General features: G+C 41.1%; 1 protein-coding gene across 4 annotated transcripts in view; it reads right to left on the bottom strand.

Moving 5' to 3' along the window:
* Positions 1-27,787, bottom strand: part of rims2a (regulating synaptic membrane exocytosis 2a) — a 390,995-nt gene that overhangs the window by 214,931 nt on the left and 148,277 nt on the right. For 3 of the 4 annotated variants that reach the window (XM_042332190.1, XM_042332192.1, XM_042332191.1), the window contains exons 3-4: positions 3,013-3,080; positions 1,534-1,653 (exon numbers count right to left, since the gene is read on the bottom strand). In XM_042332190.1, coding sequence (XP_042188124.1) covers positions 1,534-1,653; positions 3,013-3,080 — 188 coding nt within the window. Of the gene's footprint in view, positions 1-1,533; positions 1,654-2,695; positions 2,905-3,012; positions 3,081-27,787 lie in introns of all 4 variants that reach the window. The other variant, XM_042332189.1, reaches the window with a different exon arrangement.

The following is a 27,787-nucleotide window of genomic DNA, read 5'->3' on the forward strand; positions in this document are numbered from 1 at the left end:
GGAAAGGTGCTCTATAATTTTTTTTACTATTATGTAGTTTAAAAACCTAAATACAATATTTCTGGAGTGATTTATATTTTTTACATACTGTAAATGATTCAAGGAGAAAGATGTTAATCCTCTGAAATTGGATGTTCTCTATTATTCTTTGCATTGGGAGAATTCTGTGAGCATTATGCTAAGCCTTTGGCTTGCAATGTTAACAGGAGCGTGGAATGAATCCCTAAATCTAGTGACTGGTCCTGCTTATGAGCCAAGCTGGCTGGTCTGCCATCAGCAGTGTCCTGGCTCAGAAACTGGATACTGAGATCATCACATAGGGTTGACTTGATTCTGACATTCTATTACCAACCTCGGCAGCTCAGCTTACCCAGTTTACCTCCCCCCGCCTTGCCCAAGGATAGTCACCACTTGGTTACAAATTGATGCAAAACAGTTTGTTTTATGCTGTTATTTGCTCCAAGAAATAAACAGTGAATAACTTTGGACACCAGCTTATCACATTCCAATGTGAAATTTGCATCATTCATAATGCATTCTTTGTCATAAAGTTCACATAATAAAGTCTCACCAATTGAGGAATTCTAACGCTGTGCTAGTAAACACCCCCCAAATTCCACTCGATCCTTTTTTGCGTTTTTTTAAAACAAAATCACTACCAATTTGGATTTCAGACTTGACTTGTAATTCTGGAGAAAGCATTTAAGTGCTCCTTCATTGGATATTTAATTGGTATCCTGTCTTCAGCTGCAAACACAATGCTGATTTTAGTGAGCGAGAAGCAGTAACAAAGCAGAGAAATCCTCAAGTGCAACCATTACACCAAAGTCATCATTTCCCTGCTCTCCTCCGATCCCCACAACCTCAGCACCACGAATGTGCTCCCTGAAGATTTCTCTTCTTCAATACTGCTCCAAACTAAAATAGGAATACTGTAATTTGATCTCTATGTGCTGTTATTAACAAATGAGTTCTGTGAGGCAATTCCTCAGTTACAACCAGTGAGTTATTAGAATGCGAAACAATTTATTTGCTGAGTTGAGAAGCAAAGGGACGATTTGTTCAAAAGGGCAGATGTACAATACAATGCAAAATTATATTTGTAAAGCGCCTTTCTCATCGGGAGGATGTCCCAAGGCGCTGAACAGTCAGGGATTAGGTCCCGAGCAGGGGGGCGTTGGGATCAGGGAGAGTGGAGGGCAGAGAGGGTAGCCAAAGGCACAGAGCACAATGTAGCACAATTTCCACAGGACTACAGTTAGTATCACTCAGTATACGAATGAAAGTGGGTCTGAAGCTGAACTGTTCACCACTAAGATACTGGTTATGTGTTTGAAGTAAATGTCAGGGTTTAGCAGACATTCCATTAGTTAAAGGAAACATACATTTAAATCAGAGGTAAAACAGAGAGACAAGAATGCATTTATTGTGCATTTGTTTTTTTAAACGGCTTAAGAAAAAATGTGCAAGTGTTGTCCGTTTTCAGGTTCGCAGGTTGTCGCTGTGTGGTAGTGTAATAGGATTTAAACCTACCTTCAGTCCCAGCAATGCTCCAGAGTCACGAGGCACACTACCATCTTTGAGACGTTTATTTAACAGAATCCGACCAATAAGGCGATCTCCATCTTTGGAAGGTTGCCACGTCACGGGATGCTATGAGATCAAAGATTAACATATGGGTCTTTAATATCCAGACACTCCTAGCACGCTCGAGTAGTTCATTATTTCAAAATTCACCTTTGTCATTTCCTTCCACATTTAGAACAAAATTGCAATTACACAAACCTTTTGGTTTATTTATTAATTTCGGCTTCCGAATTCAACTCAAGCCCACATTTAGCTTGAAAGTAGTATTGGGATGATTTCAACTTTGGGGGATTTTCATAAACTGGAAGAGATTTCCACATTGCCTTTTTTGATTTTGATATAGCGCCTTATCGCGTCTTTGAGACGTCTCAAAGCATTTCACAGAATATGTTGTAAAATGAATTGACTGTATATTTTGTAGGCGAAGCTTGTGTAATTACAAGAGCCAGTTGTTTCAGTTCATGCTTATGTTCATGCGCAGTAAAAAGCAGGCAAGGGCAAGACTGCGCAGTAACATCCACCACCCTGTCACACCAAAAACCACCACTGACACTGCATCCTGCAAATTTCGTTTAAGCAAATAGCGGGTACCAAAGCAGACAGCAGAACAGATTCTATTACAACATCTACCAAAATGTCACTGCACCAAAATAAATTTACATACACAACAGTGGAAGGGAAAAAAGAAAAACACAATTCTGTGCAAAACAGATCCAACTTTTCCTCTGTCTGCGTTTTTTTATATATACATTATAATAATTTTATGTTGTCACTTTAAGGGGATATTTTAAGAAGATCTTTAATTATAAATTCAGAAAAATCAATGTTTAGAAGTTTAAACAAATAAATATATTCCTGAATAACAACACAAAACATTTAGAAAAAGACTATCATGCAGGTTTAGAACTGAACATTCCTGTTTGCCTCTAAAAATAAACAAGATTTAACTGTTTCAGCAATAACAAGCAGATTTGTATTTCTTTACTATTATCTGCACCTTTGCAGGTGCGGATTTATCTCTGGAAAGTTCTGTCCCTTTAAAATCAGTGACAGAGAGCAAACAAAGACCAAATGAGCAGGTAGAATGCAGGCTATACAGACTTAGTACCTTCTCGCTATGGTTATGTTCCTCGTTTAGTGTTGTGCTACTGCACGTATCTACCCCAGAGTCTTTAATCTGAGGCTCAGACCATTCCAAGTCCTCTTCCAATGAGTGGCCACCAAATCGCACCATTTTCTTTTGCCTCTCAGACAAGGTGTTAGAGTCCGACAATACTGCCTGCTCACTAGTTTTTCTTTTTCCCCTTTGACTGTTCCCTACAGGCGTGGGATAAAAAAAAAGAAAAGAAACATGCAAAGGCATAAATAAACCAAAGGAAAGTGAAATGAAAAGGAAACTGAATGGTAAGGCTCCACATGTCTCACCAAAGACATTGGGGACGCCTCACTGCTATGCCAAGACGCATGGTCCAGCCAGTAGTAATCCACGTCCCCTGTGAGAATCAAACACATAAGAAGTGCGGAAGAGGAAGACAGAGAGAAGGACAGAAACAGAAATTACAGACAACTGGTTTGAATATCAAACAGTTAGACATCTAAGTGTGCTTTAAATATTCAGCCACATGACACCATTTCATTTACAAAGAATCTTAGCAACTCCCAGATTAACTCTTCATCTTACTGGGGTGTAAAATGTGAGTTGGGCTCATAGATGGATGAACCACATGCAAATGCCGTCAGGTGCCCATACTGTGGAATTAACCATTGAAAAGGATCAAAATCATCTGGAGTCATTTTCATGGGGGGGGGGGGGGGTGTTAACAACATATTTAAAGGCACCTGCATGCGTTAGAACATGGCTAACCCATGGGCTATTAGCCCAACCTGCACTTTAGACCACAATATAATTAGTTTAGCTTTACTTCTTAACTTAAGAACAAATCCCTCTAATTCTTCATATAATGTGGTTCACCGGGCATGTGGAAACCTGCTCCCAGCATCACCACTGTGGCATCCGGCATCGCTGATTTTTATATTTTAAATCTTTCTGTTTCCAAGGGATCCACACCCTTCCTTAAATTGTAACTTAAAATCAAAAAATAGTACAATTAATATAAACAATAAACATTACCATTACACTTCTGTTATCCTTTAGTGAGGGAATCTAATAAGAACGAAATAAATATTGAAAAGAGAAAGCCTGTCAGCTGCGAGAATTATTAATTTATCATTGGAAAAAGTGAACAGGTTTGAGCACAAGGGGAAACTTTGATGAAATTGTAAAACATTTTCATTTCAAACTACATTACACTGGATAACTCTGGTAAAGCCAAGAGGGTTAGAAAAACAGAATAGTTGTATACAGTCACACACAATGCACGAGAGAAGGAAACTGAACAGTGATGGAAAATAAATTAGTGTGTAGAAGGTCGATTAAAAATTCATCCAAAATTAAGAGAATGTATTGTTTTCTATTTCTGCATAGACTGTTTATTTACAAATGGAAGGTAGTTCAAAGTAAAATCAATTCCAAATTATTCTAAGAAATTAAATCACAGTGATACCCTAGAATTAAACCTAAAATAGTAACACATACAAACTGGGTTAATTTTTTTTCACAAATGTCATTTTTTCTGAAATAATTTTATATAGGAATCCATTGCCACATTAAGGAAAATGTTCTCCCATATCTCTGCTGTTAATTGCTTGTTGCTTTGCATTCTACACATACAAAATAGAACAGTGTCTTGTTCTGACCATGTCTATCATTATGGTTCTAGGTAATATAACTACACCACAAAGGTAGCAGTTGAAGGAGGAAGTGACAGTCATAAGTGATACTAAGTTGAAGTATTAAGTGCATGTGGGGGGGTGGTGGTCCTTTGTACATTAAACAGAATGCTAGCGAAAGCATACGTGGCATAAAAGTGGCCTAACCAAACACATATCCAGCATAATCAAGGAACACTGGGGTGAAATTTGCTGCAGTTTGTAACACCTTCCTGGTGATGATTCCCCCTACCTCCCCTCCATCCTCACATTGGAACATTTCTAAGGAATTAATGGACTCAAAAGCTGCCCCTCATGCTGACATCTGCATTTGATTGCAGCGACTGAATTAAGACATTTCCTCTATTGCTGGACCCATTCTGTCTCCAGGTCATCAGATCTTACCCGTCCCCAGATGGAACCAATGTTCCTGAATCCGGGTGAAAACTGAGATCTGAAGGAAGTGAGTGGCATTAATTAGTGAACAGTATGAGAGCAATATTTAATAAGGTTTCTTGTGCTAAATTTTACAAGGAACGCATTATGAATGTCACAAATTTCTACCTATATTGTCCTCCTCTCCACGGCCAAATCCTCTTCTACTCCAGAAGAGTAAAAAGAAACCTAAAGCTTCTTTTCTTCATCACCAACCACCCTCCTCCCTCCCTCCCTCCCTCCCTTCCACACCCTTCCAACCTTCCCTTCCCAAGCCACCCATAACCTAAAGAGATTGTATAGTTGCTCAGCTCCAAAAATTAACATCATTCATTACTTTCCAACTATGTTGCTTGCTCTCCCATTATATTTCAGGGCTTCCAGTATGGCTTTAGGCCATCCCACTCCACTGACAAGTCAAAATCACCAATGACATTGGTCTGCGACTGGGGTTCCCTACACTTCCCTCCTCAATCTATCTGCTGCCTTTGACACTGTCAACACTTGTTTTCTCCTTCAACACCTCTAAGTTACATAGGTTAACACCATTATTTGTAGCATTTTTAATTGGAATTTCCATTCCAAATCCCAAATTTTAGAACGAAAGTCTGAAATAACAGTTTGTATATAGAATAGAATTTAAGAAGTCAATTCTAAATTCAGACAGTTGAGCAAACTGATGTGCATAAGAAACTATTGGGCACAGTTTGATTAATATTTTAACCAGTCTATGCAATCCATACAGAAATAATACCATCTCTTTAGAAAGCAGTTCAAATAAACTCTGGGACTGTCTATACCATTACAATCCTAAACATGAGGGAACATATATCTTTAACATAAAAACATTCTATTAAATTAAACATACAAGATTAATAATTTATCATGGTCTTTATATTACATATTTTGGAGCAAAATAAGTATAATAGCAAGCTGTGGAGGAGAAGGAAAAGCAATTTTACTTCAATTTTGTAATTTCTGAACCACATCAATAACCCACATAATACAAATTTGTTAATTGCTTCTTTCAGTGTTTCTGAATTGTTCATTTTATTCTGCTTCTTTCATATTTTTCTTTGACTTTTCTGTACATTCAACTTTACAATTATAGATAAGACTTAGCAGTAAAGAAGAGCTATTTTCTCCTGTATTCCAGGCAGATATTACTCAGACTCAATGACTGTGATGATCACAAAATGACAAATCTAGTTGAGTGTTTATGTCTCATAATTGAAGTAAAAAATCCATTGCACTTTGGAGGATCCAAATGTTATCTTTGTTACACAAAAGATGATTTAAGAGCAACAAATACACAAAAAAACTCTAAATGCAGTTTTGTGGATTCAGCACAATGTGTTTGCCCTGAAACCAAACTCATCAAATTAATCAATGAGCCTGGTGATGAAATCTAAATGTTTATCTCCGTTGTCTATAAATGATGGAATTCCCAGAAACATAGACATGAAGAATACTTGTAAATCATATATCTTACTTGCTAATCTTCAGCTTTTCAATAATAATAAATGGCAGTCTTCTCACTTGGTAAAATGGAGTCAATGATTCTTTTTTCAGGTCAAAATTTCAGAAGATCCTGTGGCTTAGCGATAACTATCACAAGTAGTAGTGGTGCTCTCCTATTGTGAGATGCACTTCTGTCCAATGTATCAGCTGTGCTGCTCATCAGGGGGTGCTGGTACCTTCCACCCACCCATTGAGGGCTCAAATTTATATCTTTCTGTTGTCATATGACAAAGGAATGACTCACCTCCTAGTGGAGAGGTAAGTTGGGTCGCCTTGAATCAAGGTGACATGTTTGGCCATGGAATGTCAGAATTATTAACGCTGTGTGGCGGTCTGGGGAGTCCAGTTCCTGAGCCAGGCAACCTGCAGTACTCTAGGGCACAGCTGATGCCAGACCAGCCAGCCTGGCTCATCAGTAGAACTTGGAGGGGCAGACTGGTCACTGGAGCCAGGGATTTACTAGGTCAACAGACTACCACTGACATCACTTCCTGCACGTTGAAATGACAACAACAACAAATTACATTTGTATACAGCCTTTCACGTCAGGAGGACATCCCAAGGCGCTGGACAGTCAGGGATCCTTACCCGTGCTGGTGGTTGGGTTAAAGAGGGGTGAAGGGCAGGGAGGGAAGGAGACCAAAGGCACAGTTGAAGAGGAGGGTCTTGAGAGTCATGAAGGAGGCAAGGGAGGGGGCGAGGTGGATGGACTGTGGGATGGAGTTCCAGAGGGTGGGGTCAGAGAAGCTGAAGGCCCGCCCGCTGATAGTGGGACAGGCAAGGTAGAGGACATGAAGCAGGCCAGAGCCCGCCTAGCGGAGGGAGCAGACAGGTTGGTAGAGGGTTAGGAGGTCACAGAGGTAGGGAGGACCAAGGCCGTGGAAGGCTTTGAAGGTGAGGACCAGGATCTTGAACTGTATGCTCTGAGTGATGTGGAGCCAGTGGAGTTGGGTGAGGATGGGGGTGATAGGATTGCAAAGCCTGGTGTGGAAGAGGACAAGGGCTGCAGAGTTCTGGATGAACTGCAGCCTGTGGAGGGAGGAGTTGGGGAGGCCGACAAGCATGGAGTTTGCATAGCCGGGCAATGTTGCGGAGGTGGAGAAAGGCGGAGCAGGTTATGGCACGGATGTGGGGGATGAAGTACAGTTGAGGGTAGAACAGGACGCCGAGGTTCCATATTGGCTCCCTGAGATGTAGAGTGAAGGATGATGCTGTCAGTGCCTGAGGTATGAGGCCCTTACGGGAGCCAAGCAAGAGGGCCTCGGTCTTGTTGACATTCAACTGGAGAAAGCTTGATGTCCGACAGGCAGTCTCTCAGGACAGCAGTGGTCCTGGAATCAAGGGTGGAGGCAGAGAGATAGAGTTGGGTGTCATCCGCATACATGTCACCAAGTGGGAGCACGTAGATGTTGAAAAGGAGGTGACCAAGGGCAGAGCCCTGAGGAACGCCACACGTGATGGTGCAGGGGCTGCATTAACAGCATTTTCTGTGCATATGATGCATGCGCAGCACATAGAAAGTGGTGACCTGATGCGAGACCACCAACCTCAGTATAACATGGGATCCGAGTTCATGTGTTATAATGGGGTCAACCTGCAGTTCACTATGTTGACAGAGGTATCATCCTGGCTCACTTGGTAGCAATCTCCCCTTTAAGTCAGAAACCAGAGAGGGTTCATCCACATAAAAGTATTCATTTATATCATGACTGTTTCTGGGACCTCAGTGTACAAATTGGCTACAACTTTTGTCTAAAAATATACAGTCACTACACTTTACAGAAAGCCACATTATAGGCATAATATCAAATGCAAGGAATGCAAGTTGATGGACAGAACAGACACACTTTCCCATTACTACATGATGCCTTTTACTTTTACTTTTTACACATTAAATGGGACATGTCGAGAATAGCCACAGCCCTGAATTAGCATTAACCTGAATCAACAATAATAAATTGGTCATTTTCAATCCATGACTGTTTGTGGGACATTGCTGTGCGCAATTGGCTGCCGCGTTCGCCCACAAATATACAGCCAATTCACTTTACAGTATATTCTGTGAAGAGTTTTGGGACGTCTAGAAGACGTGAAAAGCGCTATATCAAATGCAAAAATTATTATTATTATTATTTGGGGTCATAGTGTAACAGTAAAACAAAGATGGCAGCTATGGGTGAAGTTGTAAGCAATTAGCAGCTTCTGAGACATGAGCTGATTAAAGTACTAAAAGCATTTGTAATCCAGTAAGGCAAAGTTTTTTTCTTCCTTTAGAGGCAGAGATATCCAGTTTAAGGTCACACGTTCCCAGTGAAAAACCCTTACCTAAATTGGACATGGCTACTTTCTCCAAAGGAGAAAAACAGGGGAAAAAAACTTTTGTGAACTGGCATTACTTGTCTTTTCTTACTTATCTTTTATTTAAACAATATAAAATACAATACAAAATTACATTTGTAAAGCGCCTTTCAAGTCAGGAGGATGTTCCAAGGCACTGAACACTCAGGGATTAGGACCCGAGCGGGGATGGGGGCGGTTGGGTTCAGGGAGACTAGAGGGAAGAGAGGGGGTAGGAGGGTGGCCAAAGGCACAGTCGAAGAGGACAGTCTTGAGACGTGCCTTGAAGCAGGCAAGGGAGTGCGCGAGGCAAAGGGAATGTGGGATGGAGTTCCAGAGGGTGGGGACAGAGAGGCTGAAGACCCAACCGCCGACAGTAGGATGGAATGAACAAATATGAAATTAAAGATTTATTGGTTAAATACAGCATCCTTTTTGCAAAGGAAAAGGTAAAATACCCAAACTCTCTACTCTAGTTGTACAATATAGATATATGATATTGTACGACTTGCCAAAACTGAAAATTACACTGCAGTTGCCTCTGAAGAAGAACAAAAATTTGTATAAGCACCTTTCAAGGTGGGAGGATGTCTCAAGGTGCTGGGCAGTCAGGAATTTGGACCCGAGCTGGGAGATGGGATCAGGAGCGGTGGAGGGTAGGGATAGGGGTAAAAGGGTGACCAAAGGTGTGGTCGAAGAGAAGGGCCTTGAAGGAAGCTTGGGAGGGAGGCAGGTGAAGGGACTGTGGGATGGAGAACCAGAGGCTGAACTCCGACCACCGATAGTGGGGCAGGCCAGTCAAGGGGCCCAAAAGAAAGCTATAACAGTCAAAATAACATATTTCATATAGTGCCTGAAACATGAAAATGTCTCAAAGTGTTTCACAAGAGAAAATCTGTCAAAAATAGTAATCGTGCATTTATAAACAAACAGTGCAGCAAATTTGCACACAGTAACGTTCCACAAACAGCCATGAAGAGGTGATCAATTTATCTAGCAGATTCTTGGCCAGGATCCCAGGAGACCACTGCCAATGTCAAGTGCTCCAGGACTCTACCTCACGTGAAGGGCGCAATATAAATGCAAGTTACTGTTGTTGTAAATGTCCACCTATCCTACTTGGGTGGGCAAGGTAAGCAGGGGTCTCCTGGGGGTTGAACTGGCTCCAAAGTGCCAAGATGCATGGAAATCTCAGCTTAGTCTGGATATTCTTAAGTACGGTGATGAGTTTTCACATGTGTCAGACACCCGGCTGACCCCCCAAAAATTTAACTTTTTTAACCAACTGACTTTCTCGCCAAAAAGTGGGTATTTATCTATGAAAATCGGTCAAAAAACTATTTAATAGTCCTTACGTATACTGGACTTTTTACAGTAAATCAACAGAATGGAAATGGGGCGATGTTCCTGTGCTTGGGAAAACAATGCAGTAATCAGGTCATCTCCCAAGTTTAATTTTGGATGTAAATTTACCATTGTTTTACATTAAAGGGATAAGTGAAGTGGATCAAGCTGAAATGGGTTGCTGGGGAAGCTTGTAGAAGCTAGAATGTTGGACTCATTAATTAATAGATTAATGCTGCGATGGGAGGAAGGAAGACTGGGTGGAAGTCTTCTGAAAGAATGAGATCAAATAGGACAAAGGTCTGTCAGTTTCAATAAAACTCAGTGGGTTGAAATTCTGTTCAGCATTACAATGTAGAGCTACTGGCAGCCACAGTTTTGTTGCACTTAAGTTGATATTACCAAACTTTGATTAACCATGGACAAATATAATTAACAACAGGTTCTACTCATATAGGGAGAGAAGGAGCAAAACACAGGGATTTTACGAAAATGTTCCAGAGAATGATGACAATAGAAACCGAGGACTTGGCCTCTGATAAAGGTAAAAGCCATCAATCAAAACTGACAGAGCAAAGAGAAAGGAAAGGACTCCTGGGCTGGAGGACAGTGGATTGGTAGGAAGAGACAAAACCATGAAGGAATTTGGAGACCAGGGCAAGGACCTTAATATCAATCTGTAAGGGATTTGGAATCAATGGAGCCTGGTGAAGTTGGAGTGTAGAGCACAATACAAGCTGGAAAGTTTTGGAAAATTTGAAGCTTCAGGAAATGGCTTCATGTGCAAGATTGGAATTTGCAGAGATAAAAGATCTGCAAAAGATGAAGTCCAGGGGTACGGGGGTAAGGTGGGGAGAACACAGTAAACTGTAAGAAGTTATCATCTTGCTCACCCCTACCTCACCTATCTCTAACCCCCTACCATCTTGTTCGCTCCCTCCGCTCAGCGGGCTCTGGCCTGCTTCACGTCCCCGCCTTGCTCGCCCCATTACCGGCGGGCGGGCCTTCTGCCGCTCTGCAGCCACCCTCTGGAACTCCATCCCGCAGTCCCTCCATCTCGCCCCCTCCCTCGCCACCTTCAAGACCCACTTCAAGACCCTCCTCTTCGACCATGCTTTCGATCTCCCTGCTTTCCCCTCTGCACTCCCCCCTCCCCCACACCAGGTCTGAAACTCTGTCTGTCCAACGCCTTCGGACGTCCTCCTGATATGAAAAGCACCATATAAATGTAATTTTGTTGTTGTTATTATATCAGTTAAAAATCCTAAAAGGAACTTAGAGAAGAGAGTTTCTCCTAGTATCCTAGCCAACAATCTCCCAAATAAAATTGGACACTCATTTCATGGCTGTTTGTTGGACGTTGTTGTGTGCAATTATGCTGTTTCATTTGCCTATAAATACGTAGTCACTCCATTTCCCATTAAATCCTGTGAAGCACTTTGAGACATGTTTGTGATGTAATAATGTGATTATTATCATTATTTTACNAAAAAACCTACTAATTCCTCTCATAAAAATGAACTTCCAGAAAGCTGATGATAAGCCGGAGTCTAAACTGTCCTCAGCATATATTCACCTAAGAACCTAACCTTTCATTTCACATCTGTATGTGAATAACAAAGGGATCAAAAGTATAGTATTCAAGAACACATTCCTTAACCTACTTAAGGAATAGCGTTAAATTGCATTTTGAAATATTCCCCCCACCGACTTTTGAATAACAGTAGCCCTGAAAATGGCTGAAATGCCATAGGTGCTGCTAACTCAGATTCAACAACAACTTGCATTTATATAGTGCCCGTTACGCAGAGTAATGTCGCAAAGCGCTTAAATTCACACTTAAGAGGGGATCATTTTTGAGAATGATACTTTTTGTCTCAGCTTACTCACGTTCAGTGAGGCTGCCTTTGCTATTTGTGAGCTTGGAAATTGGCCTCCAAGGCTTATTCATGCGATACTGTTCCGGCTCGATTCTGAGATGTTATCCTATGTACGGACACAATATAAAATGCATGTTTTGCTGTAGCTGTTGTTGAATAAACTCAGAAAGGTATTTTTCAGCATTTGATGCTATGATGGAATTCAGGTAGAGATGCAAAGTCCCCAGAGCTTTTCAATGGGTTTGCGCAAACTAATTATTCTGAAGTCGAGAGGGGGATGGTATTTTTAAACACATTTTAAGCCATCATTTAATAAACCCCAAAGATTTGTATAATAATTATGTTTCAGGTTTGTGCAGCAGTCTTATGATGGTTGGCAAAGTGGTTGAAATCTACACTGTAACACTATTTACCTCTGATAAGAGACAATAAGAGACACAGAAGTCTGCTCCAGAATGGAACTTTATTTCTGGATGTAAAGTTTTTAAATGGCAGAATCGGATGGCTTACCAGGAAATGGTTTTGGGAACAAGACTGAAACCAAAATGGACGACACTTAAACAGGAGATTATACTGCACTCATCCATCCATTCACAGCTAACTCTAATCCTTACCCAACATCCACACTTACAGTAGGGCGTGCTGGATATCAGTCAGCAATAGGAATCCTGGTTGAATTTTCTTTACTTGATGTTGCACTGTGCAATTAATCACTAAGCTATAAATCAGGAATTTTAGTTGGTTTTCATCTGTTTTGGGGAGGGCTGAGGAGTGGGAAACCCTGATCAAAATCCATGAAAAAAATTCTGAACATTGCTTATTATTCAATTTTGTTCAGCCTGTTGTTCGAATGTTGTTTTAAATTTTAGTGTTTGTATTCTGTAGTGTCACCTTTCCTTTCTGTGATAGGATGAAGAAAATGATTATGGAGATGTCATCCAGGTGTTAATATCTTGTTATTCCATAATGTGTTTCACTGATCACTGAAACACTAATGGAAGATGCAAGGAGTGGTGTTAATTGAGATGAGCGACAACTACATCCACAATCACAGTATTTCAGTGCTGATGGGTGCAGGGAAGGGACAGGGGTAGAAATAGGTGGAGGGAAGCAGTTTAGAGTGTTAGTTTGATTAACTTTCGAGATTGGGGAATATCTAAGAAGAATTTTCTCTAGGAGGTAGAGTGATAATAATAAATAAGGATTATAGTCTTTGATATAATAACTATTCTTGCATTTGGTATAGAGCATTACTGCATGATCGAGTCGTCTTGAAGCACTTCAAAGGATTTTACTGTGAAGAGCAGTGATTGTGGATTTGTAGGCAAAAGCGACATACAATTTGCCCAAGGCAGTGTCCAACAAACAGCCATGATCGTTGACCTATTTTATTTGGGGGATTGTTGGCTAGGATACTGAGAGGAACTCGATTCTCTTTTCAAATAGTGTCACTGGCTCGTTAATATTCACCTGAATAGAAAGGACCTCAATTTCACATCTCATGCAAAGATTGGCATCTTCGACAAAGCAACGCTCCTCCAGCACTTCCCTCTTGTGTCAGCCTAGACTGTGAGCTCAATGTCCTGACGTAGGGTTCAAACTCATAATCTTCTGACTCAGAGGTGCAAGAGCTACCAAGTGAGATCCACAATAGGTTTATTGACTATGGAATGAGCAAAATAACAGCCTTTTCTCATTCCATGTTTTCTTCTGTTAAACTCACTGCTACAATTTGACAATGTTTTATTGCAGAGCATGAACAGCTGAGCTGAAAAGAAGAATTAATCCTGATGGTTAATCCAAGAGTTCGAACATCACTACATTACTAGCCACAGTTTATTTCCCATTTCTGGAGTCCTGTAGCTCAGTGGTTAGAGCACCCGCCTCGCAAGCGAGAGACCTGAGTTTGATTCCCGGCAGGGCGAAACTTGGACAAATTTCCTTACTCCACACGCCTTAATAATTAAGAGATTTTTTCTTGAAGGATTAATAATAATCCCTGAAAAAAAACAATAATAAAATTGGTCACTTCAATCCACGACTGTCTGTGGGACACTGTTGTGCGCAATTGATTGTCGGGTTTCGCCCACAAATATACAGTCAATTCACTTTACAGTATATTCTGTGAAGCGCTTTGAGACAACTAGAAGATGTGAAAAGCTCTATATCAAATGAAAGGATTATTATTATTATATTTCTGCACTTCTCAGCAGGCAAGGGAGGCAGATTGTGTTAGTAAATTCAAAAGATAATGAGACAATTCATTGACAAACAAAGTGATTGAAAGGCATGAGAAATAGAATAATGTATGCATTTTTATTTTTACTTTGGGGCCAGCCAATAGTCTATTACTGTATTGTACAATCCTATGGCCCTATTATTTAATTCATTTCCATTACAAGTTACATAAATAAAAATAAAGAACCGTCATAATCAACCGGCACTAACATTCACTGTTATTGGGGTTATTGCCAATGTGGATCCACAACTGTGGTAACCGCTGTGGCTACTCCAAGTTGCTGGTTCAACTTTCCTACCCGACCGACGATGATACACCACTTCTTATTTGACAGAGTAATAGTTCTAACAAAACATTTCAGAAATCTAAAAGAAAATGATATCATTTTGTTTTTGCCTCCACTCAGCCATTCTCTGTTTGTTCACACAGAATAATGCATCCAACACTTTATTTTTGGACTACATTGTACTTGTCAAACATCCACCATTTGCCAGTGCTATTGTTGGTTGATCCTCTCCTTGTTACACTATATTGGGGTTAGCCTTCCTGCACTTGTAATTTCACCCATCACTGGCAATGAATGTGCCTGCAGCCAAAGATCGATACAATTACTGACAGGGAAAAACTAAACTCTTAGTTGCCTAAGTATTATGTACCATCCCTACTTCTTTCCCATGCAATGCCAACACTATCATCTCTGCACAGCTTTTTTCATGCAACACATCTTACATTTACACTATTAAGCCCATTCAGCAGCACAGTTGATATTGAGTGCTTTGTGTTGAAGACTAACCCTGGTGAAGCTACAATCGTTGAAATGGACATCATCCCTTGGCTTCAGACTGTCCATTAGCAGGATACTCTGTGGGGTTTTTTATCAGTGAAAAGCTGGTATACTGTTAACCAGAAAGTGATCTATGAGCCTTATCAATAGAGTAGACCTGGCATTGGGATGTCACCATTGACAATAATAATAATCATTACATATAGCACCTCTCAAGTCAGGAGATTGTCTCAAACACTTCATAGAATAGTGTTGAGGGGAGAGGGAGCACAAAGAAAGTGGGGAGATATCAGTGGGGTGAGGGTGAGAGAAGGAAGTGTCGGGAGAGGAGTGAGGGAGTTGAGGTGTCAGGAGGAGGGGGACAGAAGGGTATAGGAAGGGAGAGAAAGGGAGTGGAAATGTTGGGGGGGAGGGGTGGGAGAGGGGGAATGGAGATGTCAGAGGGGGGGAGAGAGGGAGTGGAAGTATCAGAGGGGAGAGAGAGAGAGTGGAGATGTCAGAGGGGTGAGAGGGGGAGTGGAGATGTCAGAGTGGGGGAGAGAGGGAGTGGAGATATCACGGGGAAAGAGGAAGTGGAGGTGTCAGAGAGGAGACAGAGAGAGTGGGAGGCATCGGGGAGACAGAGGGAGTGGCGGTATCAGAGGGAAGAGAAGGTGTTGATGGGGGAGAAGGAGAGGGACTGTTGTAGGAAGAGAGGGAAAAGGGGTGTCAGGAGGGGAAAGAGAAGAAGACGAGGTGCGGTGGGGGTGGGGGTGGGGGGGAAAGAGAGAAGTGGGGGAGACGATGTTTGTATGGCTCAGCTGTTCACTGGGTAAACTTGCTGAGTCACTGGGGGAGTCTTTTTTAAATAAAACAAGACTTCCGACATTACCACTCTAGTTTAAAGCTAGGAATTACTTCACGGGATTAAATTCAAAGCATCAGCAATCCTTACCAACAGAAAGCTGCAACATAGTCCAGATAGATGCTGCTAAACTGCTGATTCAGTGCATTGAACTGGCAGCAAGAGACTCGAACACCAGTGGGCTTTCAATCACTTTGACAACTCAATACAAAGTTGTGTAAACTATTAATTGGATCATTAATTATTGATGTTGTTTTCACTACATTTCTGTTCAATAGAATATAGCACTTCTGGCCGTTCAAATGGAGATCAGTTACTTCTCTTTGCAGATTTGTGATTGTAGTTACCTGGATTTTCTCATTTAATTGTTGGGGCATCGAGAAACAAAATAATCATTGGTCAGATTAAGAACGATGCTGTTTCAATTTCCTTTTCAACTCTGCACAAGGAAATGCAAAGAGAGAGAGCGAGAGAGAGAGAAAGAGGAATGGAATAAAATGGAGAGAGAAAGAAGCCGTTTTTTGCCAAGACCCATTTTAATGTTTTCACATTACCATAATTATAGGTTTGACTCAGTGGGGTTTCATACATGGTATTTTCTAACAGGAATCCTTAATAAGGAATCTGAGGGGGACTCTTTACAGTTACCCAAAGGAGGCAGTTTCTCCCGGGGTCCTGGCCAACAATGCCCCAGATAAAATTAGTAATTCACTTCATGGCTGTTTATGGGACATTGCTGTGCACAAATTGGCTGCTGTGCTCGCCTAGCAAAATATACAGCCACTAGACTTTACAGTAAAATCGTTGAAGCATTTTGAAATGTATCAACAACGTGATGAGCCTCTATACCAAATGCAAGGATTATTATTGTGCAGACTGTGGGAACTCTGCTCTAAAAGATTGTAATGGTGGAGAAGTCTCACAGGGCAGTTTCTTTGATAGATCGCAAGATTAAATCCAAATATCCTCCAGAATACCCACTGTACCATCCTCTCATTGTAGCATCAAGCTGCTTTTAAACTGATGTACAACAGATACCCTGTCAAAGCAGAAACAGGTACATGTACCTCATAGACATTACACAGTAGTTTGTACAAGAAAGACACAAGTCATCGATTTGGCAGTTGAAACACTTTGGATCGTTGACAAATGCATTTCAGCTTCTCTGCCACCTGCATAGCTCTTAATGCTATTCTTTTCATAGGAAAGATAACATTCACCCAGCACTCAAAGCACCTCCAAAATCTCAATATACAATCCAAGGGGTTGCTCCAACTGAAAGGTCAGCTTTTGTCTAATGGGCGGTGTTTAGTGATTGATGAAGCTGCTCTTCAGAGGCAATGTTTCTATTATAAATAAATGACAAAAGTCAAAAAGTCTGAACTGGTTCAGCTTCTTAACATGACCATGACGCCCAATTTAAAAAAAATGTTTTAATAAGGGACAGTGCTGGGGTGTGCTATATTGTGGGAGGTGTTGTAGCATGGGAGGTGCTGACCTTCGAATGAGATGTTAAAACTAATGCCCATCTTCTGATTCAGGTGGACATTAAAAATCCCATGGCACTGTTTGAAAAGAGAAGTTTCTCCCAGTGACCTGGCCAACAATCCCCCAGATACAAAACTGTCTTTCAGTTGGCTGTTGTGTGCAAATTGGCTGCGGCATTCTCCAGTAGTCACTACACTTTCCAGTAAAATCCTGTGAAGCATTTTGAGACATCCTCTTGCCATGACACTCTATGAGTGTTTCCGATCTTTTATTGTCAAATTAGAGAAACTATCAAGCATTGAGCTACTGATCAGTCTAAGAAATTCAGAATCCTCTTCCTTAATTGATCGTATTTGTTTTTAGCTTACATACTGAATTAGTGAAAAAAATGCCAACATTGTAATTATACATTTATTCTAACATCAACCTAACAATATTCAGGGCGACCCCGTTAAAAGGAAGTGGTTTGAATCCAAAATCTCAGACTCCACATCATGAGGGCAATGGTCACTGGTCAGTTCTTCCAGGTCATCATGTTACTGCTCATATCACTGCTTGCATGCTGTGTGCATGTGTGCAATATACATTGGTGTTAGCAGATGCTTCCTGCAGATAGCTCCAGTATGTGCAGTAAAGGACATCAGCAATTACTTCCTGTACGTAGAGCATATATGTACAGTTCAGGATGCTGGCCAGTCAGTACCCAGATAATACCATGCTCTCAGTATAGTATGGGTACACAATACACTTGCGTTCTAAACGGACCCATGCTAAACCAGGGCATATTATAAACTTTCTCTGTCATCTTGGAGACAATATTAATATTATTAATTGACTATCCTTTTTTTTTGCGGTGGGGTGAGTGGGGCAGGAGGAGGTTAGTGGGATCTCCTTGGAGTTGAATTGGCTCTGAGGTGACATGTTTTGCAATGGAATGTCGGAATCGAGCCAACCCCCTGCGGCTGTCTCCGTAGTACAGTTCCTGAGCCAGGCGGGTCCACAGTCCTCCAGAGCACTATAGAATAGACAGGCTGGATCATACGCAGAACTTGGAAGTGCAGACCAGTCATTGGGCCAGGAACTTTTCCCACTCAACTCCTGTTAACCCTTCAAGCCAAAGCCCTAATGGGTAGGGTGTTCCTACCTGGACAAGCAGTGGGAAAGCTTGCCTGTCAGCGCTCTTCGTGGCAAGCTATGCAGTGTTAGCTGGTTAGGCTCCAGGAGTACCTCAATGCAGAGTCTGGGGTTCTGAAGCCTCGGTTCTTGCTGACTTCCACCCAATACTTTCTGGAATTAGGTAAGTAGGATGTGTCCCTCCAGGGAGAGAATGCACTTTTTATTCCAATAAACATCTCTGGAATTTCCATGTATAGGTGGGATCCATGGAATTCTCAGTTTGGTTTGGATACACTTAAGCATTGTGATAGACATCCATCCGGCTGCCAAAAAAAATTGTGATGGGTTTCCGCATATATATGTATACCTGGCTAACCCCCCAAAAAATAAGTAATAAAATGTAAGAACTTAAATTCGTTATCAGTGTTTTCCTCTAATTCATTATCAACAACGCTAATAATAATCCTTACGTTTGATATGGCTTTCACATCAGGAGGATGTCTCAAAGCGCTTCATAGGATACACTGTAAAGTGTGGTGATTGCATTTGTAGGCAAACAGTATAATGCAGATATCATAACAATTACTCATACTCTTTCAACACATAATCAATCTAGTAAGAATTAGCACTGAATTGAATTTCCGCTGTTAATTCTCAAAACAGGAAAATTAGGTCATTTTAGAACCACCTCATTATTTTGAATACTTCAACAAGTATCTCTTTAAAAATCTCCAATGTCGAGTTGAAACACTGCAACCCCTATAAATCAAGCTTCCCTCACCAAATATAAACCTGGTGTAAGCCACAATGAAGTAACAATTCGTAGTGGAGCCCAGCTGCTGAGTCTATACCGAGGAGGTGGTTTTGCCAAGACATCAATTCGCACTGTGGCAGCATAAATACGCTTGGTATAAATCAGTTTGGCCTTCACTCAAAAATCTCCCTTAATGTTATTGTGGAGATCAATCAGCAATTCATTGCTTTTAAAATGTAGGCCTAGTTAGTGGAGCTCTGCAGATGCACTTAAGCTGTACATGTGCAGAGCTCTCCTCACCTTCAGCCCAGAGTAACTCAGAGCACAAAGTAAAAACATTGATTCTATCAGAATGAATTAGGCATACATCTTTCTCAAAAGACAGCTGTCAATATTACTATAGGGAAGCATCTCTGTAGCATTCTGGGTAGTAGGGGAATGTGTTTTTTCCTTATCTGATAATTTGGTTGGTATATCTTACAGGTTTGTTATAGTGATACATCTGTCCTATCCTTGCATAAGCCACTTAAAAATAGACAAAATGACTGTTTCACCTGCATGAAAGTGCAATCAGTCAACAAGTCAAAACGGCTGCCTTGATTCATGCTTCTTATGACACAAAAGAGAATAAGCACGAATCCTGACTTGTAGCTTCAAGCATTAATATTCAAAATTTGGCTTCAGAGGATGTGAATTCCAAATTCTCCACATGCTGAATGCAAATCCTATCCTCTGATCTGGCAGCAATTTTATCACAAAGACATTTTGAGCACAGTACATGAAAGAGGAAATGGAACAGAACTATAAATAAATATAATAATAAATATATTATTGTAGAAAGAAATGGCTCTGAAAAAGACACCAAAGCATGAGGACAATTCTTTGCTGTAAGGCTATGAAACCATTGTGAATCTAGTATGGAAAATGCCTCACCATCACAGATCTGTCTGGAACAGCGTTTGCGATAACATATAGTTGTCTAATATGCCATTTCGATGCCCCTGCCCATTTGAACATTAAGGCCTGTATTTCAAAATATTTGTAAAATATGGGATGAAATTTGCAATTTTTAACTGCTCAATGTAATCATTTATGATTAATTTTCAAATGTCCCATACCCTTGCCACCACACTACCTCTCTGTCTCCATCTTTGTAGCACTCCGAAACTCTACACCAAGTGAAGCACGCTCCATAAATGGTTCTTGTGGTCTCCTGTGGTTGTACTCCCTTACCTACTCCCTCTACTCTACTAACTCACGACTGTTCCATGTCCCTGTCTCCTCTATTCCACCACGCGAAGCTTTCAGCTACTTTGACCCTGTTCTCTGGAACTCTATCTCTCTAAGATTCTCTATCTGTCACTCTCCCTCTTTACCTTCAAAACCTTTCTAAAAAAACTATCTCTGATGACATTTTTGGTCACTTCCCTCCTATCATCCCCTCAGCCTTCTGTGTCTGTGAAGCACTTTGATACATTTCGTTTCATGACAGGTGCTTCAGGGGGTGCTATTCAAAATGAGAATGGATTTTCTCCCAGGTTCCTAGGTATGAATCCAGATAAGTTAACATATTCACCTCATGGCTGTTTGTGTCCCAGATGTAATGCTGTGTTCACTAACAAATGCAAGCTCTCTCTGCAGTTGATGGCAATTACTTGCATGTTCAGATGTTTTGACATTATAGTTTGGACTGTATCAAGTGTAAGGATTATTATAATTAGCGCTGTCCAATAACTATTGGCAGTGTTAACTTTTGCAAGCACAGTATTAGTGATGGTTTTATGTTCAATAGTGAGTGCTTACCAGATGAAAGTAAATCCCTCCCAGAGTCAGTTGTTCCACCAGCTTCATTCTCAGATGATTGGCTAAGATCCTTTATTTTTAATAGTAAATTGCCCTGGACTGGCTTTTAACTTTGTTTAATACTTATTTTCTAATCGAGATCTAGTTAATCACAACAGAGTCTGCACTCTCCCCAACGCAATAATAAATAATAATAAATTGGTCATTTCAATCCACGACTGTTTGTGGGACACTGCTGTGCGTAATTGGTTGCCCGTTTCGCCCACAAATATACAGTCAATTCACTTTACAGCATATTCTGTGAAACGCTTTGAGACGTCGAGAAGAAGTGAAAAGCGCTATATCAAATGCAAGGATTATTTAGTATTATAACTCAGGCAGGGTTTCATAAACCAATCAATGGGCCCTATTTAGTGTAGGGCTGACTATTTAGTGTTGGGCTATTTGGGGCTGAGGGGTGAGGATTGTGCCATGATTTATATGAGCGTGTCGGAAAAAGCAAATATGCAACCCAAAAAATAATTTACAAGTCACTGCAGCAGCTGTCATTCACAATCCAATTTGTCTTGGGGACAAAGCAAAGCTGGGGTTGAGTCCCGATTTGACAGTCAGAAGATACCATTCTCACAGGAGCTGCTGCCAACCAGCAGCCATTTAGTCTTTCACATTAAACATCACACATTGCATTCAGTGATACTTATGAAATGTCGCTATTTAAGCCCTATATTTTTAAAATCAAACAGCCAAAATGGCCATTATCAACCAAGATAAGTATTTATAAGTAACTTGTCAGAATCTTCTAAGAAAGCAGGATTTGTTCTCTCTGATGAACTACAGTCTGGACGTTTCCTTTAATGCTGTATGTCAGGAAGAAATCACATGGTATAGACCTGTATTTATTGTTAACATGTTTGATGTATTTAGTTTAGTCTGCTGCATTACACAATTACACACTGGGGTACAATCTGCAGTATTCCTTAAATTTGCACCAATATGGTTATTATATTACTAACTGCCTAGTTATATTACTAACTACCTGCCCGTACCCTCCGTTCCTCTGGCTCCGGTCTGCTCCACGTCCCCCGCCCCAACCGCCCTACTATCGGTGGTCGGGCCTTCAGCCTCTCAGCCCCGAGGCTCTGGAACTCCATCCCCCAGTGCCTTCGCCGCTTCCTCCCTTTCCTCCTTCAAGGCCGGTCTCAAAACCTTTCTCTTTGACCGTGCCTTCAGCTCCCCTCTCGACTCTCTTCCTCCTCCTCGCTCCCTCCCTTCCCTCCCCTCACCCTGACCATTTCCCCCCTCCTCTCTCCCTCCCTTCCCTCCCCTCACCCTGACCATTTCCCCCTGCTCGGGTCATGACCCAACTGTGCAGCGCCTTGGGACGTCCTCCTGACGTGAAAGGCGCTCTATAAATGGAATCTTGTTGTTGTTGTTATTATCCCAATTAGCAGTGTTTAGTGTGAATGATAGGGGAGAGGGAAGGGAGGCGATAGAAGAATGATAAGTTTCCAGTGGCCAGCCAGGCTATTACAGCAAGTTTTGTGTGACACTACAAAATGTTAGTTTACAATATCCTCCTATGGGGGTGGGGAGAGCAGGGTTCCCTTGGAGCTGAATGGCATGTCTGCCAATGGAATATTGGAATTGAGCCAGCCCTCTATGGCGGTCTCAGTAGTCCGGTTATTGAGCCAGGTGGGTTTGCAGTACACTAGGGCACTGCTAATGATAGCACAGCCAGCCTGGTTCATCGGCAGGACTTGGAGGGGCAGACCAGACATTGGGGACAGGGAGTCATGCCACTCAGCTCCTGTTAACCTTGCAAGCCAAAGCTCTAACAGGTAGGATGGTCCTAGCTAGGGAAGCAGCAGGAAATCTTGCCAGACAGTGTTCTTAATGGCAAGCTATGCGGTTTTAGTTTGTTTGACTCCAGCAGTACCCCAATGCCTTGGCTCCTGACAACCTGCGCCTAATGCTTTCCGGAATTAGGTAAACAGGCTGCGTCCCTCCAGGGAGAGAGTGTCCATTCCATTCCAACAATCTATCTCTAGAATTTCCATGTGCAGGTGGGATGCATGGAAATCTTAGTTTGGTTTGGATACTCTTAAGCATTGTGACAGGTTTCTCCATGTGTTACACACCTGGCTGCCAAGAAAAAAGTTTACAATAAACACCTGGAATTGAAGTGATAATTAATTCTGGCGCTAATTTAAGAATACTTGAGGAGTACTACAGATTTTAATCCACTGGAATTATAGAATATTACAGCACAGAAAGAGGCCATTTGGCCAGCTCCTTGGAAGAGCTACCCATTCAGTCCCACTCCCCTGCTCTTTCCCCACTAAATGCAGAATGTAGTAAAATATAACAAAATAATGCTTATAGCTCAATAAAAAACTAAGCCCCAAAATATCCTCCAAAATGGAACCTATCGATCTCTGAGTTCAAGAACTTTGAGTTCACCAGCTACATGCTGCATTATTACAAGACATTGTTTTACAGACCAGCTCACTGTATTTCACATCCACGTTTTACAGATTTCAAATTAAATAAGGTTTTTTTAAAAGTCAAACAGATACCCAAAACAGTGTCCCTGGTACAAGCCAATTACTTGAAAAAATCATGTTAACATTCACATGTCAACAGTCGCTTGGCAAAGATCCAGATGTGGTTTTTATTCAGTTTACAAAGTATTTGATGTAATCCTGTCATCTGCCTTAAAGAGAACACACTTAACTCATTCAGCACTAAATACACCACTTGGCATTTTTCCATCTGATCCCAGGACAATGCCAGATGGCAGGTTTATCTCAGTTGACCAGAGGTTTGTGGCAGAAGGATGTGAAGTAGTTATAGGGGCGCTATCTTAAAAATAAGTTGTAAAGAAATAAGACGCTAATATAAATAATAATCATAATCTATCTTAAAGTTAGAATCTGATTGTTCAATAAAGATATAAAGGTTGTAAAAAATAGCCTGCACCACAAAATATAAACCTCTTGTCTTAAACTGTGGATTTACACTTGAAATGTTGTATTTAATTTTTGTTTTGACCTGGTTAGATCGACCACTAATAGATCTTGTGATGCTGACTGCATGGTTTTCATGCATTCAGCTTCTTGGCATAAGAGCCCAATTCACACATTGCAGAATCCAGTTATTGACCTTCTGGTTTACTAGCCCAAAGATCGGCAAAAAAACAAGTTGCATAATGAAAGCATGGAGTGAGAAAAGGTCACTTGACTCTTGAAATCCATTCACCACCAGAGTCCACAATAAATCTACTCCATCATGAATTTTACTTTACCCACTCTGCTCTCTGGAAGAAAGTTCTGCATGCATGCTGTTCCCCAAAGGTAATCAAATAAAAAATATTCATCAGCCCCACATATCTACTATTCAAACCCAACCTCCCTCCACAGATGATATCCTTTTCCTTATCCCCTAGAAGTATTGCATATTGTGGAGTCCTGTAGGTCAGTGGTTAGAGCACTCGTTTTGCAAAAGAGAGACCTGGGTTCGATTCCTGGCAGGGCCAAACCTTAGGCAGCTTTCCTTACTCCACACGCCTGATAATAATCCCTCAAAAAATACAATAATAAATTGATCACTTCAATCCACGACTATTTGTGGGACACTGCTGTGTGCAATTAGCTGCCTCATTTCGCCCACAAATATACAGTCTATTCTGTGAAGCGCTTTGAGACGTCTAGCAGACGTGAAAAGCGCTATATCAAATCCAAGGATTATTATTATTATTATTTATCTCTGTGAGTCAAATTTGAAGAATTCTTCAGTGTGTTCTGTTCCTTAATTATTGCAGATAATAATTAAGGCGCTGTCTAGAATTTGTGATGAAAAACATGTCTTTTCAAACCTTCATTTAATGACAGGCTTGGGACTGAACAGCCCTCTCTTGACATCAGGAAAATGATTTAGAATGATTTATCTCTCAGCCCTCTCTCTCACAGTCAGTGCTGACGTCCATGTCTTTATTTAGTTGCAGCGAGAGCCAATTTTTTGATTGCCAGGCGTGAGAAAAGCTTTTTTGAAATGTTAAACTCTTCCTTTCAAAACGATTTGGATGCCAGTATGTGGGAAAAGCGAGATGCACATTCTCCGCATTTCATTGCGAGACTTCCTGATCAGAGAGCAGATCTGGAAATCTTTAATTAGGGCATGAAATGCGCATTTCACACTTGTTTGGCAGATACTGGCCTAAATATACATTGAAAAAATTTAAAGTTGAAATCAATTGTTACAACCACAAAAAAAACACTCACTGTATAAAAAGCAAATTAGTGGTGTTTCTATTCTTGAAAGGCCCAGAGGGAAAATATTCTCACACAGTCAGGGAGTTTTCAATGCCAAAACTATTATCAAGGGCAGGTTTTAGACACATTTTCAATCACATTTTAACTTCTCCTTGATAAACACGAGTGATAGTTAAAGAACAGAGTTTAGAAATACTGCAATTTTGACCATATATATATTTGAGTATTAGACCTCTGTAAAATGTATTATGCAATATACTGGGGAGTTAAATCTATGAAGAGCCCATGATATAATAAATAAATCTAAAAATATTTCCTTTGATGTGAAACACTATCAGTATTTCATGTGTAATCTTTACATAGAATGTCTGTTGGATTCAAGTCCACAAAACTATTTGAGAGAAAATTAAAGACTTGAAGAAAAATAATATTAATGGGAAAAGAGCAAAGAAATAAGATTGCAATAGATGGCTCCAGTAGAGAATCTAATAGGCGTATAGACATGACAAACTGAATGGCTTCTTTACACACTATCATTTTTTACTATTCTATAGTATATACTATATTTGGTTATAAAATGTGCCTTCAAAAAATCAACATTTGGTGTGAATACACTAAAATCAAAACATGCAGATATTTCGAAAATAGAGCCTAAAATGTCTGAATAAAAGCCCACTAAATAAATGAGTGACAAGAGAGAATTGACATCAAGGTAAAATTACATTTCCCTTAAGACTGAATCAAATTCCAATTAAGGATATAAAAAACACAGTTTGAGTAAAGCTCTTTTCTTCATTGGGCCGTGATCCATCAACCTTACTATGGACTCTACTTCACGTATTTAATCTCCTGAGGTGATTACTGCTTTCTAAAGGTACCTAAAATAACCCCCAAAGAATAATAATCCTTGCATTTGATATTACAATACATTACAAAATTACATTTGTTTAACGCTTTTCACATCGGGAGGACATTTCAAAGCACTGGACAGTCAGGGATTTGGACCCAAGCTGGGGGTCGAGATCGGGGAAGGTAGAAGGGTGGCCGAAGGCTCCGTCGAAGAGGAGGGTTTTAAGACGCGCCTTAAAGGAGGCAAGGGAGGAAGCGAGGTAAAGGGAATTCCAAAGGGTGAGGGCAGAAAGGTTGAAGGCTCGACTGCTGATGGTGGGGCGGGCCAGGTGGGGGAATTGGAGCAAGCCCAGCCGGCTGAGTGGAGGGAGTGGACAGGTTGCTATGGAGTCAGCAGATCGCAGAGGTAGGAAGGAGCAAGGTGGGTGCAGGGCCTTGAAGTCGAGGATGAGGATTTTGAACTCTATCCTCTGAGGGATGGGGACCCAGTGGAGGCGGGCGTGGGTGGCGAGGTCATGGAACCTGCTGCAGGAGAAAACGTGAGCTGCAGAGTTCTGGATGATCTGTAGCTTGTGGAGGAAAGAGTTGGGATATTGTGTCTCATCATGTTGTCGAGACCTCTTAAAGTGTTTCACAGGATTTATTGTAAAGTTCAGTGACTGTGTATTTGTCGGTGAACACTACACATATCCAACTAATGAAACTCTTACTCAGTGAGTATGGATGTATGTCCAAAGTGTGGGCAGGAGAATGGAGGTAATGCTCTCACTCAACACGCTGATGATAGACTGGCCAACCTGACTCATCAGCAGGACTTGAAAGGGTAAACTGGTCACCAGGAGCAGAGATTCTTCCCACTTAGCTCCCGTTAACCCTGCAAACCAAAAGGCGATCTTAGCAATATCAATTTAGCAGCGAAAAGCTTACCAGACAGTGCTCTCAATGGCAAGCTGTGTGGATTTAGCTGGTTAAACTGCAGAAGTACCCCGGTGCACACTCTGGGATTCCCAAGCCTCGACTCTCACCAACCTGTGCTGAATACTTCAGCTAAGTAGGACATGTCCCTCCAGGGAGAGAGTGTACATTCCAAACCAGAAACATAGAAATTAGCATTCGCCTACAAAACACGCAGTCATTCAAATTTAAAATAAAAGTTTGTGCAGTGCTTTGAGATCTTCCCCTGACATGAATGGCACTATTTTAAATCGAAAGAAATTCCTATGTGTGGGTGGCAGGCACGTCTGGAATTCTTGGATACCCTTAAGCTTGGTGATGGGTTTCTGCATGTATCAGACATCTGGCTGACCGAAACAAATTGAATTGCCACAATAGGTTTTTCTACATAGGGGCATAGAGTACAAAGGTAAAGCAATAATGCTAAGTTTGTATAAATCATTGGTTAGATTTCAATTGGGATACAATGCTATTTTGAGCATCTCACTGCAGGAAGGATGTTAAAAAGACCTTGAAGAGGAGATTTATGAGAATAATTCTGGGGATGAGGCCTATAGTCATGAGGTAAGATTGGAGAAGCTGGATCTGTTTTCATTGGAGCAGAGAATGTTGGGAGGCGACCTGCTAGAGGTGGACAAAATTAAGAGGGGTTCTGATAGGGTTAATAGAGAGAAACTATTTCCTACTGGTAAGGGAATCAGTGACTAGGAGCCATAAATTTAAGATACCCACAAGAAATATTTTCACCTAGCGTTGTTACAATATTCAATGCCCTGCCAAGTAAAGTGGTAGAGGTAGAGTCCACTGTGGGT

Source organism: Callorhinchus milii, unplaced genomic scaffold, assembly GCF_018977255.1.
Source record: "Callorhinchus milii isolate IMCB2004 unplaced genomic scaffold, IMCB_Cmil_1.0 Scaffold2, whole genome shotgun sequence".
Taxonomy (NCBI): domain Eukaryota; kingdom Metazoa; phylum Chordata; class Chondrichthyes; order Chimaeriformes; family Callorhinchidae; genus Callorhinchus; species Callorhinchus milii.